Source organism: Cygnus atratus, chromosome 2 (genome assembly GCF_013377495.2).
Source record: "Cygnus atratus isolate AKBS03 ecotype Queensland, Australia chromosome 2, CAtr_DNAZoo_HiC_assembly, whole genome shotgun sequence".
Classification (NCBI taxonomy): Eukaryota; Metazoa; Chordata; class Aves; order Anseriformes; family Anatidae; genus Cygnus; species Cygnus atratus.
The window spans coordinates 66986922-67001719 of record NC_066363.1 but is presented as its reverse complement, the minus strand read 5'-3'; the positions used below and the strand labels follow the sequence as shown (position 1 = coordinate 67001719).

The following is a 14798-nucleotide window of genomic DNA, read 5'->3' as shown; positions in this document are numbered from 1 at the left end:
CATGTTTACCTGTATCTCCAGGAAAAAATCTACTTAGCAAGATTTTTTTTTTCCTTCTCACTTTAAGGGATATAAGCACTGCTTATTGGAAACATGTTTGGGTTGCTTTTTTCTTTTTCTTCAAAGGAAACATAAAGAGGCATCTCCAGCAGCCATACAGAGTGGCTTCTGCTCTGCAGAACATACATCTGGTGGGGAGCAAATACATTTAACCTTTCACCACGCAGACCTTAAGTCAGCGGGGAAGAGAGCTGACAGGCACCTTTGCAGCTGATTCAAATCCAAGACAAGAGCTGAGCCAGCCAGCAAAGTCGTACTGACCTTCTGCCAGCGCTACTGCAGCCCCCCAAGTGTGACTTTGGGCACCGCATCCTTGGGAAAGACGGCACTGGGGAATGCTGGCAGGCCCTTTCCAACAGCTGCCTCTGCTCCGCTGCAGCCCGATTGAGTGTTATCACTATGACAACCTACAGGTACAGGATTCGTGTGGTGGCAGGAGCTCGGGCTGACCATGGTTGCGTGTGCGTGGCTCAGAGTGGGGCTCCCCTGCCCCAGAGGGGAGCAAAAAGCATGTGGAGCCACAGGTGCCTTTCCCCTGCCCCTGTCCTGTCACTTGCTTGGGGTGTAAGGCAGGGTGGGTGTTTTAGAGACATCAGTAGTTAGGATTCTTAATAATCTTCTCTGGGACAAAGTAAAGGGAGGGTCATTTTTCTTCTCAGTTTCTAGAGCCCTTCTTGGGAAATCACCAGATTTATGAGAATATAAAGCTGCCCTTCAAACTCTGCCTTCTTCAGCGTGATTAAAAGATAAAATGTTGCCAAACCTCACGTACCCTGCCTGCCTGTGTGTGTGTATTGTGTGTGTGTGTTGTGTGTGTGTGTGTGTGCATGCACGCATTACTTTCTTTCACTACTATGACAGCACATGCTCCCCAAAGCTATTCAAAGCATTGGAAATATAACTCCTCCCTCCGGTGCCCCGTGTATGTGCATGGCTGGGGCTTTCTGCTTTGCTTCACTCCATCTGATCGCGGGGCTGATGGTCACGACTCTGCTCCACACCTCCAGGCTTCACACAGAGGAGAGGAGGATCGGGGAAAGGAGAGAAGCAGGCACACATGTGCCCTATGGAGCTATCGATAACTTACTCCCCTCGCTAGCAGAATTGCATAGAGGAGGGGAGGGAGGGGGAGGAGGATAAGGGAAAAAAGAAAATCCAGAGAATTCTGCTCTTGTAAATGTAGTGAAACTGAGTGGTTGGAGTTCATTTGCTCGAGAAGAGCAGAGAAGAAAGAGGACATTAAATGAAAAAAGCAAGAAAGGTCTGTAGCCCTTTTTCCCGATAGTCACAGTGTTTTAGAGGCGAAATGATTCCTCCGAGCAGCATGACTGAAGTCAGCGTGGATAGTGTGGAGAAAGAGAATGAAGTGGAGAGCACAGAGCAGCCCCCCTCTCCAGCATCAACCACCAGCCAGGAATCAAAGGTACTTGAAGAATTAGATGTTTTCTTTTCCTTTTTATTTTTTTTTAACTCTTCCTTTGTTTTGAAAAGAGATGTGTTGCTTTGATTTTTATTTGCAGCCCTGTGCCAGGATCAGCATTAGAGTGCTGTGAGCCACCTCTGATTGTGGTGCCTGCTCTGACACTCCTACTTCTGACTTCTGAATTCTCCCTGTCACCTGGGAGGCTCAGGGTTCTGAACTTGGAAACCATTTGCCTTTTGAGATGTTTGTGTCTGGGGAATTTGGTTTTTATTTTTCATCTCCTTATTACTCAAATGACCTGGGGAAGTGATGGGGGTCAAGGTGGGGATCGATGCCAACAGATGATTTTAGTTATTTAGTTTAGTGATTTTTAGTTATTTTCACACTGAGCATCAGATCACTTAAAGGGTTTTGTTCATAGTTGGAAAGATTGATTTTCTCACAGGTATGGAGAGGAGATTTTTTGGTGGGGGCTTGGGATGTTTCACCTGCCTCATCTAATCTGTCAGACCCATCAGTGAACTTTCACTGTTTAACAAGCCAGCAGTTGAAACGGGATATAAGTGACAGTTTTGGCACAAGAGTCCTTATGTACGCTACCTGGAAAATGATTTTTTTTCCCCAACCTTTTATTTATTGATTACTAAATGTGGTTCAATTTACCTTACTGAAAACCAACATCCAGCTCAAAAGGCATGACCTCTAAATTTTTAATTGACTTGCACATGAAAAGTTTTTCTGTCTGCCAGTATGTGATTTGGAAGATAGAGGGGTAAAGGGAGAAAAGTAGGAACCTTAGATAATGAATGTTCTCTGCAGCTTTTCTGGATAATGGGCTTTTGCTTATCCTGTGCTACCTACTTATGATTGATACCATGATAGCACCTGCTAGATCTTCCTGTAGGCTTCCACAGTGATGCTGTGTGCTGGGTAAACATGTACAAATAGGGAGGTCCTTGTCACTAGGAGCTTACAGCTGATTAGAGCCTTAGGAAGCACCGTATGAGCAAAACAGCTGCCTGACATGGAAGGTTCGTGTTGGCCCGTGTTTGAAGGTACTGGCTGCCTGGGTCTAATGTAGGAAGGCTGCTCCTACATCCACAGCCTTCTAATGTAGGAAGGCTGTGGAAGGTTATTCCACAGTTACAACTAGGTTTCCAGAGAGCGAGTCGCAAGAGTCTCTCTGGGAAGAGTTCTGACATGGGCTTCGTGATTTTTTTAAGATGCTATACTCCAAGGAGGATAGCTAAGGTATTCCCTATAGAAAACAGCCTCTGTAAAAGAAAAGAGCTCTCCCAGCAACAATAGCATTCCCTATTCACACTGTTCACTATACACATTCAGCACTACTGGGACTTACTGCTGCAGTCTCTCTGGTTAGTGGGAAATGAAAAGTAAATGGATTATTGTTTCAACCCCAGACTCTAAAAGGATCCATTTGATGGGTACCTAAATCCTTTGCAGAGAGCACTTCCCTAGAACTGCTGAGTTGTTATTTGTCTGGTGGGAAGCTCAGCCTGCCACTGAGGTCCCAGACATAACAGGAGCCTTCACTGCACTGCCAGCACCAGCTCCTCACATGTGCTGGGCTGTGCCCAGGGCCTGGCAGGCTGCGTGCTCCTTCTTCTCCCAGCTAGAGTCTTCATTCAGTGCCAAGCAAGCGGATATGGAGCTCGAGGTGCTGCTCACATTGAGGGACTTTCCCATCGGGTGACAGAGCACTGTGCCCAAAATGAAAGAACAGGCAGGAATCCTAAATCTACAGAAAGAGAAGTGCTACATGTAGGGATCCTTCTTGCTGCATGTGAATGCACTCTCAAGGATGACAAAAGGAGTTAGGCACGTCTGGCAAGAGAGCAAATAGACTACTAAATGGTTTATAATCAAACATTATCATCATCAATTTTCCCAGTCTTGTGAGCATTTGAAGTGATACACTGCAATTGGCAAAATCTCTGGCTGTGTAGTTGATGCCATTACTTGCATACAGATATTTTAAGTAAACATATAAACTGTGTATTCACATTTTAGAACTATGAATAAGAAAATGTGTTGTATTATTTCGATAGATGGAGTCAAGAGAGCCCTCAGATCATTAGGAGAATTGCTTTGTTTTTTTGGTCCTAGTAAACAGGAGGATGGAAAAATTCTCAATGATTTCACGAAAACATTATTTTTTTATTATTATTTTATTTTTATTTTTACCAAGGGAGTTGATATACTTCAGAAGCTAAAGTCTCTGACAAAAGCATAAGTCAGTGTGTGCCAACAGCCTGTGCACAAGTTTTTATCCCATGGTGTCCCCTGCTGAGGGAACTATCCTGTCATTCACAGAGGCCTAAGCTTTCTTGAGGTTTCTCTGTTACATAGGTTAACAAGTTCTTATCTTCTGCAGTTACTGCAGAACAGTTTGTGCAGTATCTAATTACCCCACAATGACTTGTTTCTGTGGCAAAACACTATTATGACTCCAAATATAGAAACAGAAACAACACGGATAATACCAACCTTCAAAATGCATTTGAAAACATTTCAGCAGAAAGACAATTTTGAAAAACTAATGTTGAGCTAATGTAGAAAGCTTGCTTCCAGTCTTTTTTAAGTAGGTAATGGTGGCAGATAGTCACTTACAGTACCAAAGTCCAATAAAAGGGTTTTATTCTAGCATACTCCAGACTGTACTCAGAAGATGATACAGTGGAGATATTGCAATTCCTGACTAGCATGAGTTTGAGAGTCAGAACTTTAGGTTGTTACAAGTAGCTGAAACTGCGAGGAATGACTCTCATGCATTAGTCACACAGCCCTGCCACAGGAAAGCAGCTCACTCTTAATAAACACTGAAACTTCCCACTGCCTTTTCCTATGGATTAGGAGTACATTTACAGGTGAACACACTCAGATACTGAAAGCTGAAAGACCAGCGCATGTCCTCCTCATCATGAGCATCTTCACAGCTGAATTTCAGTGCAGCTGCTCAGAATGAGGAAATTCAAATGCACTTTCAGTACACCACATTGCCTGGGCCCTATTTACATGTTCAAAGTATATGTTTGCCTTGTGGTGTAGTAGATACAGTAGATACAGTGGTGTATTCTGTGAATGTGTCTTTGGGATTGTGTGTCCTCAGCTGCGTTACATGTAACACCTCCAGTGTACTGTCTTATTGATATAACTTCAAGCAGATGTCCAAAGGCTAGCAAACACACTGTATCTGGGCCATCCTATAGAACTATATATATTGCTGCTGATCTAAAAACCCTAGAGCTTGAATGGTTAAGAATGCTGCAAAACTAGTAATTAACTTATTAATTTATTGGCTCTTGAAAATATTTGCTTCAGACCTAAGTATGACTTGAGTGGATACTTAAAATGTATTAGGAAAATAACTTTATGAGGTTACCATATAAATGCATATAATTGCTAATACGATTACACGTATGTGTTTGTAGTCATGTCTCCTACCTGTTTGGATCCTTCACATCTGGCTTCCAAGAAGGCAAATGGCCAGTTTGACAAACAATTTTGTAGAATTACAACTTAGTAAGGGAGGAAGTCATTAGCTAATGGATCCTAAGGAAAGATTTCTTCCTGTTGGTAGCAATTAAAGACACTGCATGCTGGTACAATCTCTAAGTTAGCAATAGAGGCAGAAATCTAGTGGCAGTGATCAGATATTTCTAATGTCTCTTACGTGCACAGGTACTTTGGAGTTTAGTAAAGAAAACTAAAATATAGGGACATACGAGTCAAAAGAAAAGATTCATACACCTGGCAATATTTCTATGTTTTGGCATAGTTGGCACACAACTGTTAGCTTTATCCTTTTTATATTTAACTGGCACTTTGTTGTGGTTTAGCCCGGCTGGCAGCTAAATACCACACAGCCGTTCGCTCACCCTCCCCTCTCCCTCTCTGGGATGGGGGAGAGAAACAGGAAAGTGAAGCCTGTGAGTTGAGATAAAAACAGTTTATTAAGACAGGAAAATAATAATAACAATAATAATAATGATAATAGTATTAATAATAATAATGTGTACGAAACAAGTGATGCACAATGTAATTGCTCACCACCCGCTGACCGATGCCCAGCCTATGCCTGAGCAGCCGGACCCCTCACCCCGGCTAGCCACCCCTATATATTGTTCAGCATGACGTCACATGGTATGGAATACCCCTTTGGCCAGTTTGGGTCAGCTGTCCTGGGTCTGTCCCCTTCCAGCTCCTGCTGCACCCCTAGCCTGCTCGCTGGCAGGACAGAGCGAGAAGCTGAAAAGTCTTTGGCTTGGTGTAAGCACTGCTCTGCAACAATTAAAACATCAGCATGTTATCAGCGCTCTTCTCATCCTAATCCAAAACATAGCACTCTACCAGCTACTAGGAGGAAAATTAACTCTGTCCTAACTGAAACCAGGACACACTTCTATATGAAGAGGAAAGAGACCATCTGCTGATTTTTCTCTAGGTGTGAGTCAAGGCATTATTGCTGTATTTTGAATAATAGCTGGGGTATTCATAGCCAGTGGACTACATCTTAGAAAATGCCCTTCCCATTTTTAAATTTTAAGGGGACCTGAGCACCTGTGATGCTTAAGCTAGTAGCAGCAGGGTTGGTCAGTACTGGACTTCAAACTATTAGTGTTTCATTTAAAATATGTAAAATATCTGTCCAGTTCTTTCATACACCCCAGAAAGGGTATCAAGCCCTGATCCTTGCTATTGGAAGCATTCTGTCATGTAGAAGTTACTTACTTGTAGATAGCAGTGGATATCTGTGAAGGCCAAATATTCTTTCACAGCTTTGTCCATTTCCATCTAATTTTTATGAACTTCAGCTGCAATTGTGATGTGCTGCAGTAATACATCTTTGGTGTGAATGCTCCACACCATGATTTCATTGTCCTGACAAATTGCTTACACTTGGGTCAGTTAAGTAAGTTGAATAGCTGAAAAATAAAAAAAAAAAAAAAATAGAAACTACTCCTCCAACTAAATACGGCATTTGGACTATACGTTTCACAAAATAAATGAATCTATCAGTCTGACACTTCCATACATGGTCTATTCAGCAGCCACTATTCAGGGAAATACAGGCTATCTTCAAATTCAGGAAAGACAATTCAGGAGATGTAGCACAATTGTACTTTCTAACATGATATATAATACATAAAATGGAAGTTTTTGAAAAGCAGTGAACCAAGTAAAGCATGCAGTGCTGAAGTTCAAGATGTAGACATAATTTATTTATATACCCAAATCAGTCAAGAAGTTTGGACTTACTTTGTCCTGTCCTACTGGTCTAGTGGAGCAGTATTGCTTATGTAAATTTTCAAAACCAGGTGTTAATATTAGATACTGAGCTAACATAAACAACTTCAAGCTCTTTGGGTTTTAATAGGATTGTGTGGGATTTAAATCATGTAGGATTTGTGCTATGCAGTTACGCAGAGATCTTCCCTACTTAAATAGTTAATACTTTATGAGGCTCCATGGATGGTTACTTGACAATGAATATTTAAAAAAGGCAGGGAGTATGGTGTACAGTTAGTGCTTCACCCTCCATACTAGTGATGAATATTCAGTATGTAAACTACTGCTACAGTCTTCAAAGGAACACCAAACAGTTTTAAAAAATCATGTGGAAGCATAAGAAAAAAAGGATTCTCCTTAATCTTACCCACATGCCTCTGCATAAAATGCTGAGTACATACTGTGAAGGTAAGACTAAGGGAAAGAAATGAGCTTAAGTATTTTAATGTGTTATTTTTTCATGAAGTGTTAGAACAGATTATGTACAGGAGGATTTCCTTAAGAGCAAGAAAGTAATACTCTGTTCCTATCGATAATTTTTTGAGCAGAGTTCTTATATTTACATTTATTTTGGCCTTTCTTTCTTAATCTTTCCCTGATTAAAACACTCTGGTATTGTTTTTTGCTTTGATATATATATGTCAGATCATTTCTTAGGCTCATTGAGGTATCTAAGGCAAAACAGAATTGTCATTTCACTCTCTTCTATCCACACTTTCTACTTTGCCAAAATGAAGAAAGTGTCTATTATCTTTCAACAACTAAAGATGACTTGACTCTACTCTGAAATGGTTAAAAAAACAAACAAACAAAAAGATTTACTAAAAAGTGCAAATTTTCACTGAAACAAAACAAGTTGTCTTCAAAGCTGGAAGACAGTCCAGCCCTACTATCACAGCCTGTTACCCTGTACTCTTTTTCAGAGAGTAATGCTATTGAATTCAGGATTTACTGCCACTTCTTTTGAAAGGCTGTCTCAACACCTGGGTGCTCTAATGGCTATGAGATGCCCTCTGCTCACCTCTTCCTTCTAACTCCAGTCTAATTTCATTTCTGTCCAGCTTGTGTGGCATTGTATTTTTGATAATGTTACTTTAGTTCAAACAGTTTTTTCCTTTCTTGGAAAAAAAATCTGTGCTTCCATCAATTAGGAGTAGACTTTTGTATCCCTTCTGAGCCTTTTATTTTCTAGACAAAAGAAGGCAGGCTGATATAACATTAACTCTCAGTTCTTCATCTCATTCTAGTAGCAGATCTGTGCACCTGTTTCAGTTTTTGAATAATCTTTCTTGAAAAAGGGTGACTGAATTTGTGCACAGTGTTCTGTATATGACCTTGTACAATACTACTAATACTTCACTAACTTTCCCAGGAACCCTGCTTCTGTTGCCTTTTAGGTCCTTCCTGTACCTTGTTTATGTCTCCTAGTCACTCTGTGGTCAACCTGAGGTCACCATTCATTTTCTCCTCTATAATTTCCAGTGAATAGTGTAGATTTGTCCATTCTCATCTGGAGTGGTTTGGAACAGGTCTCAGGTGCCTTGCATTTGCACTGTTGAGCTTTCATCATATTTCTGTGACTCCATCCCTCAAGCCCCAGGCCTTCTCAGTTTTGACGATGCCTCCAGCTCCATGTCAGAAGGAAATGGACTTATCTAATCTTTGCATCAAATTCAGTAATGAAAATACAGAGAGCAAGACTGGCCCTAAGATGGCCAGTGTTGTACTTTGAAGAACTCCACTAATGACCTTCCTTCAAGTTAGTACTGCTTTCAGCAGTTGCAATCTTCCACTGAACTCACTTTCCTTTCTATCTTACAATATCTCCACTATTTCCCTTCTTTTAAAGCTTAGCTAATAGATTCCTATTTGCTAGCATACTGAAAAAATAACAAAATCTGAATAGACGGAATCTATCTCAACCTAACACATTTTCTTTGCCTGGAATATTATTCATCTTGTCCAAGACAACTGGTCTACAAGGGCTTAGTTTTTTTGTTTGTTTGTTTTTTCTACATTCATTGAGAAGTGCTGAGGTTGGACCTACAAATAATTTGCTGGGATCCCTTTTTCCCTTTCTTGAAACAGGCTGTCGCACCATCTATTTCTGCAAACTCTTTCCTATTATTCCTATTATTTTGCCCCAGGATCATTGTTCTGGGAAGAAAGTGAGATGAAGTGTTCGTTAAGTTCTGAGCCCACCTTTTATCCCATCTTTACTGTACCTCAGCCTATTTCTTCTTTACCTTTTCTCAGCTTGCATCAGTCCTTTGACATTTCCTTAAATGCCTTTTGCAGAGACTCTCATCTTTTCTTGTCAATTAACATGCTTAAACCTAAGCAACTCAGCTTGAAAGATCTGATTTTATTTGCATAATATATTTGTTTGCAGTTTTCTTTTTTTCTCTTTTTCTTTCTCTTGCTCCCCTCTCCACCATTTTTTGTGGACTTTTCCTGATTTCCTTTTTGAGGTAACTATTTTCACGTAGTTTGCCAGGAACACACATCCACGGAATATTTTTATTTCCTTTCATTTCATGTTCTGATAGTATTAACATATTTGCTTTGAAGAAATTCTACACCTCTTACAAGTGCATCCAATATCTGACTGTTTCTGTTCAGTCGTCTTTACCAGTGAAGCACATCTCTAATCTGATACCTCATGGCTAGCAAAGGCCAAAGCTATTGCACAACCAATGGCCATGTAGGTTCATCAGCTCTTAGTACTTGCTGACAGCCAGCACTCATTAGCAGAGATGCAGTGACTGCTTACATTGCTATGCTGCTTTCTAGACCACTGCTAAGACCTTCATACATCTTTTGGTGGACGTTAGTTCAGACATATTCTAGCTTGTATCCTTCTGTGTCACATTCCAGAGTGTTATGTGGTGTAAAATAAATCCCTAGGGAGTTGAAAGTAGTGAAGGCTTTGAATTTCTTCAAGGAAATGTAGCACATCAAAGGCTATCCTCCTGAACTACCAAACATTGCTTAGAGGTTCATTTTTTCCTTACAGTTTATTTAATTTAAATGGAAGTAAATCATTAAAACCTGATTCCAAACTGTTGTTTATATGTCCTTCCATGACAAGTATTTTTCCTTTTGCCTACCTGAGCCATTGATGTATACTCATGATGGGTAGAAGATTGTATCAGACTCATATTTGACAATTTTTCCCCATGTTTGTCAGGCAGAAGACTAATCTTTTAGTAGTGAATGCATGAGTTGAATATTCTTGACTCTGTATTCAGTTCTGCATGACTTGCAGCTGCATAGGCAAGTGGCCAATCAATGTTAAATGCACTGCCTTTTCCAAGCAAGTGAGTATCTATATTCTAACTGAAGCTTAAGCAAACATTGTATGTTCATTAGTAAAGATGACCAGCTGTGAAAATTATAAATCTATGTGTGAATGACTGAAATAACTTGATCTTGTTTTCCTTTGACACGTGCTCCTTCTTCAAGAAACTCCCTTGGTTAGACAGACCAACTGATACACTACATGCTTCTTGATAGGGAAACTTGCAAAACGTATCTACAGTGGAAGTCTGAAAAGCAGACTTGTCTTTGACATCACCAGTTAAATATATTAAATGGTTTGCATATCTTCTTATTTCTTTAAAAAATGTGTTGCATGTCTGTACTCACACGAATGTGCTAGGCACTCACAGAAGTTTCCTCATTGCCCAGTGCATTTCTTAGCTGACCTGTTTTCAACTGTTGAGAGTAGTTTGCTAAGCATTGTCCCATATAAGTGTTATAGTTTAAGGGCTGCAGTTATGAAGCTGTTACCCAGCATTAATAATTATTAGAGTAGGGTGTTTCCCAGCAGTAGAAGGCTGCAAGTTCAATACAGAATTGCAGACAAGAGTCGTTAAGGTGAGTAGCAGTGACAAATTCAATGCTTTTCTTTTCTTGAGACATAATATGCTCCATTTCTGAGTGCCATTTAAAAGCTTTATTAAAATGCCATACATGCACTGCTTTATTAATAAAGATCATTTTAGCAGTCTAGTGTTTTGAATAGAAAAGCAAAATGCAACTGACCTACAGTAACCAATGATTAGATTTAATTAGTAAGGAGCAAAATACTAGACACTGGTGTTCACAAAACTATTAAAATCATCATTTAGGATTTTTTTTTCTTAGCTTATTTTTCAGAGTAAGACAAAGAAATATAGGCTACAGATGCACAGCTCAGGTGAGCGAGAAAATTCAACCTGACAGGTTGCTATAGTAAATGCTGTTAAATATGGTTTTAGAGCTGGACTCACATTTCCATTACCCCAATATCTAACTTCATTTGAATTTTACAAAAAATACTCATGCATAGTGAAGGGAAGCGCCAGCTTTTGTAGGCCAAAAGTCAGATTTCTGACCTGATGCATACAAGTCAATTCCTCACATACCACACATACAGGTGTACTATTCCCTATTGGTTTGCTAGTGTTTCTCCTGCCAGTTTAAATAGTGTGGTAATGATTCTGAAAACCAAAATATTTTAGGGTTGAACAGAGAGACTGACAATCCTGTCCTCGCCGCACTTGCTCCTGTGTATACACAGGTTAAGCAATAGCCATGGACTGGGCACCTCAGTCACAGAATGACCTAGGTTGGAAGAGACCTCCAAGATCACCTAGTCCAACCTCTGACCTAACACTAACAAGTCCTCCACTAAACCACTAAACCATACCACTAAGCTCTACATCTAAACATCTTTTAAAGACCTCCAGGGATGGTGACTCAACCACTTCCCTGGGCAGCCTATTCCAATGCCTAACAACCCTTTCAGTAAAGAAGTTCTTCCTAATATCCAAACTAAACCTCCCCCGGTGCAACATTAGCCCATTCCCCCTCATCCTGTCACCAGGCAGGTGACACCAGGGAGCTGGGCTTGTTCAGCCTGGAGAGGAGGAGGCTCAGGGGCGACCTTATCGCTCTCTACAGTTACCTTAAAGGAGGCTGCAGTGAGGTGGGGGTTGGTCTGTTCTCCCACGTGCCTGGTGACAGGACGAGGGGGAATGGGCTAAAGTTGCGACAGGGGAGTTTTAGGTTGGATGTTAGGAAGTACTTCTTTACCGAAAGGGTTATTAAGCATTGGAACGGGCTGCCCAGGGAGGTGGTGGAGTCACCATCCCTGGAGGTCTTTAAAAGACGTTTAGATGTAGAGCTTAGCGATATGGTTTAGTGGAGTACTTAGTGTTAGGTCGGAGGTTGGACTCGATGATCTTGAGGTCTCTTCCAACCTAGAAATCTGTGTCTGTGTGTCTGTGTCAGGCACGTGGGAGAATAGACCAACCCCCACCTCGCTACAGCCTCCTTTAAGGTACCTACAGAGAGCAATAAGGTCGCCCCTGAGCCTCCTCTTCTCCAGGCTGAACAACCCCAGCTCCCTCAGCTGCTCCTCATAAGACTTGCTCTCCAGACCCCTCACCAGCTTCGTTGCCCTTCTCTGGACTCGCTCGAGCACCTCCATGTCCTTCTTGTAGTGAGGGGCCTAAAACTGAACACAGTACTCGAGGTACGGCCTCACCAGAGCCGAGTACAGGGGGACAATCTCTTCCCTAGACCTGCTGGCCACACTGTTTCTGATACAAGCCAGGATGCTGTTGGCCTTCTTGGCCACCTGAGCACACTGCTGGCTCATATGCAGCCAACTATCAACCAATAGTCCCAGGTCCTTCTCAGCCAGGCAGCTTTCCAACCACTCATCTCCCAGCCTGTAGCTCTGCTTGGGGTTGTTGTGTCCCAGGTGCAGGACCTGGCACTTGGCCTCGTTAAACCTCATACAGTTGGCCTCAGCCCATCGGTCCAGCCTATCCAGATCCTCCTGCAGAGCCTTCCTACCTTCAAGCAGATCAACACACGCACCTAACTTGGTGTCCTCTGCAAACTTATTGAGGGTGCACTCGATCCCCTCATCCAGATCATTGATAAAGATATTAAAGAGAACTGGCCCTAGTACAGAGCCCTGGGGGACTCTACTAGTGACCGGCCTCCAGCTGGATTTAACTCCATTCACCACAACTCTTTGGGCCCAGCTATCCAGCCAGTTTTTAACCCAACGAAGCGTACATCAGTCCAAGCCACGAGCAGCCAGTTTCTTGAGGAGAATGCTGTGGGAAACGGTGTCAAAAGCCTTACTGAAGGCAAGGTAGACCACATCCACAGCCTTTCCCTCATCCACCAAGTGCGTCACTTTGTCATAGAAGGAGATCAGGTTTGTCAAGCAGGACCTGCCTTTCATAAACCCATGCTGACTGGGCCTGATCACCTGCTTGCCCTGCGAGTGCCACATGATGGCACTCAAGATAATCTGCTCCATGAGCTTCCCTGATACTGAAGTCAAACTAACAGGCCTATAGTTTCTTGGGTCTACCTTCCAGCCCTTCTTGTAGATGGGCGTCACATTTGCTAGCTGCCAGTTGACTGGGACCTCCCCCAATAGCCAGGACTGTTGATAAATGATGGAAAGTGGCTTGGCCAGCTCTTCTGCCAGTTCTCTCCATACCCTTGGGCGGATCCCATCCGGCCCCATCAACTTGCATACATGCAAGTGCTGTAAGAAGTCGCCAACCATTTCCTCATCTCTCATCACTAAGTTCCCCCCTGCATCCAGTAGAAGATGGAGATTCTCCTTAGTCCTCCTTTTTGTGTTAATGTATTTATATAAACTTTCTGTTATCTTTAACAGCAGTAGCCAGATTGAGCTCCAGATGAGCTTTGGCCTTTCTAATTTTGTCCCTGCACAGCCTCGCAACATCCTTATAGTCCTCCTGAGTGGCCCACCCTCTTTTCCAAAGATCATAAACCCTCTTTTTTTTCCCTAAGCTCTAGCCACAACTCTGTTCAGCTAGGTCGGCCTTCTTCCGTGCCCACTTGTCTTTGGGCACATGGGGACAGACCGCTCCTGAACCATTAAGATTTCCTTCTTGAAGAGTGCCCAGCCTTCCTGGACTCCTCTGCCCTTCAGAACTGCCTCCCAAAGGACTCTGCCAGCCAGGGTCCTGAACAGCTCAAAGTGCCCTCCAGAAGTCCAAGACAGCGGTTTTACTGATCCCCCTCCTTACTTTGCCAAGAATACAGAACTCTACCATTTCATGGTCACTCTGCCCAAGACAGCTCCTGACCACCACATCTCCCACCAGTCCTTCCCTGTGAACAGAAAGTCTAGCGGGGCACCTCCCCTGGTAGGCTCACTAACCAGCTGCATCAGGACGCTTCTTCTTCCACGCTCTCCAGAAACCTCCTAGACTGCTTCCTCTGAGCTGTATTGCATGTCCAGGATATGTCTGGGAAGTTGAAGTCCCCCACGAGAACAAGTGCTGGTGATTTCGCAACTTCTGCCAGCTGCCTGTAGAACTCCTCATCTGTCTCCTCATCCTGGTTTGGCGGTCTGTAACAGACACCCCACCAGGATGCTTGCCTTGTTGGCCTTCCCGCTGATCCTAACCCATAGGGACTCAACCTTATCATTCCCAGTCTTGAGTTTCACAACATCAAAACACTCTCTAATACAGAGAGCTACACCACCACCCCTTCTGTGCTGCCTGTCCCTTCTGAAGAGCCTATAGCCAGTCATTGCAGCACTCCAGTCATGGGAGTGGTCCCACTACGTTTCAGTGATGGCAACCAAGTCATAGCTAGCCTGCTGCACGATGGCTTCCAGCTCCTCCTCTTTGTTGCCCATGCTGTGTGCATTAGTGTAGATACCCTTCAGTTGGGCCATTGCTTTCTTCCCCGGCCCTGACATTGTTCCCCCTGGTACACCTCTAACAAGCCTTCTTTCATGCCTGTTTCCCTTCTTACCTAGTTTAAAGCCCTCTCAATGAGCCCTGCCAGCTCCTGGGCTAGTATCCACTTTCCCCTAAGAGACAGGTAGAACCCATCTGAAGTTATCAGGCCAGGTGCCGAGTAAAGCACCCCATGGTCAAAAAAAAAACCCACAAAATTCCTGTGTTGGCCCCAGCCTCTGAGCCATGTGTTTATCAGGTGGGCTTTCCAT

At 42.8% G+C, this 14798-nt stretch overlaps 1 protein-coding gene across 2 annotated transcripts in view; it reads left to right on the top strand.

The window, feature by feature from the left end:
- The first annotated feature begins 1366 nt into the window (after nt 1-1366).
- Nucleotides 1367-14798, top strand: part of STAC (SH3 and cysteine rich domain) — a 78757-nt gene continuing 65325 nt past the window's right edge. For both annotated transcript variants that reach the window (XM_035560252.1, XM_035560251.1), the window contains exon 1: nt 1367-1483. In XM_035560252.1, the coding sequence (XP_035416145.1) occupies nt 1367-1483 (117 nt within the window). The remainder of the gene's footprint in view (nt 1484-14798) is intronic.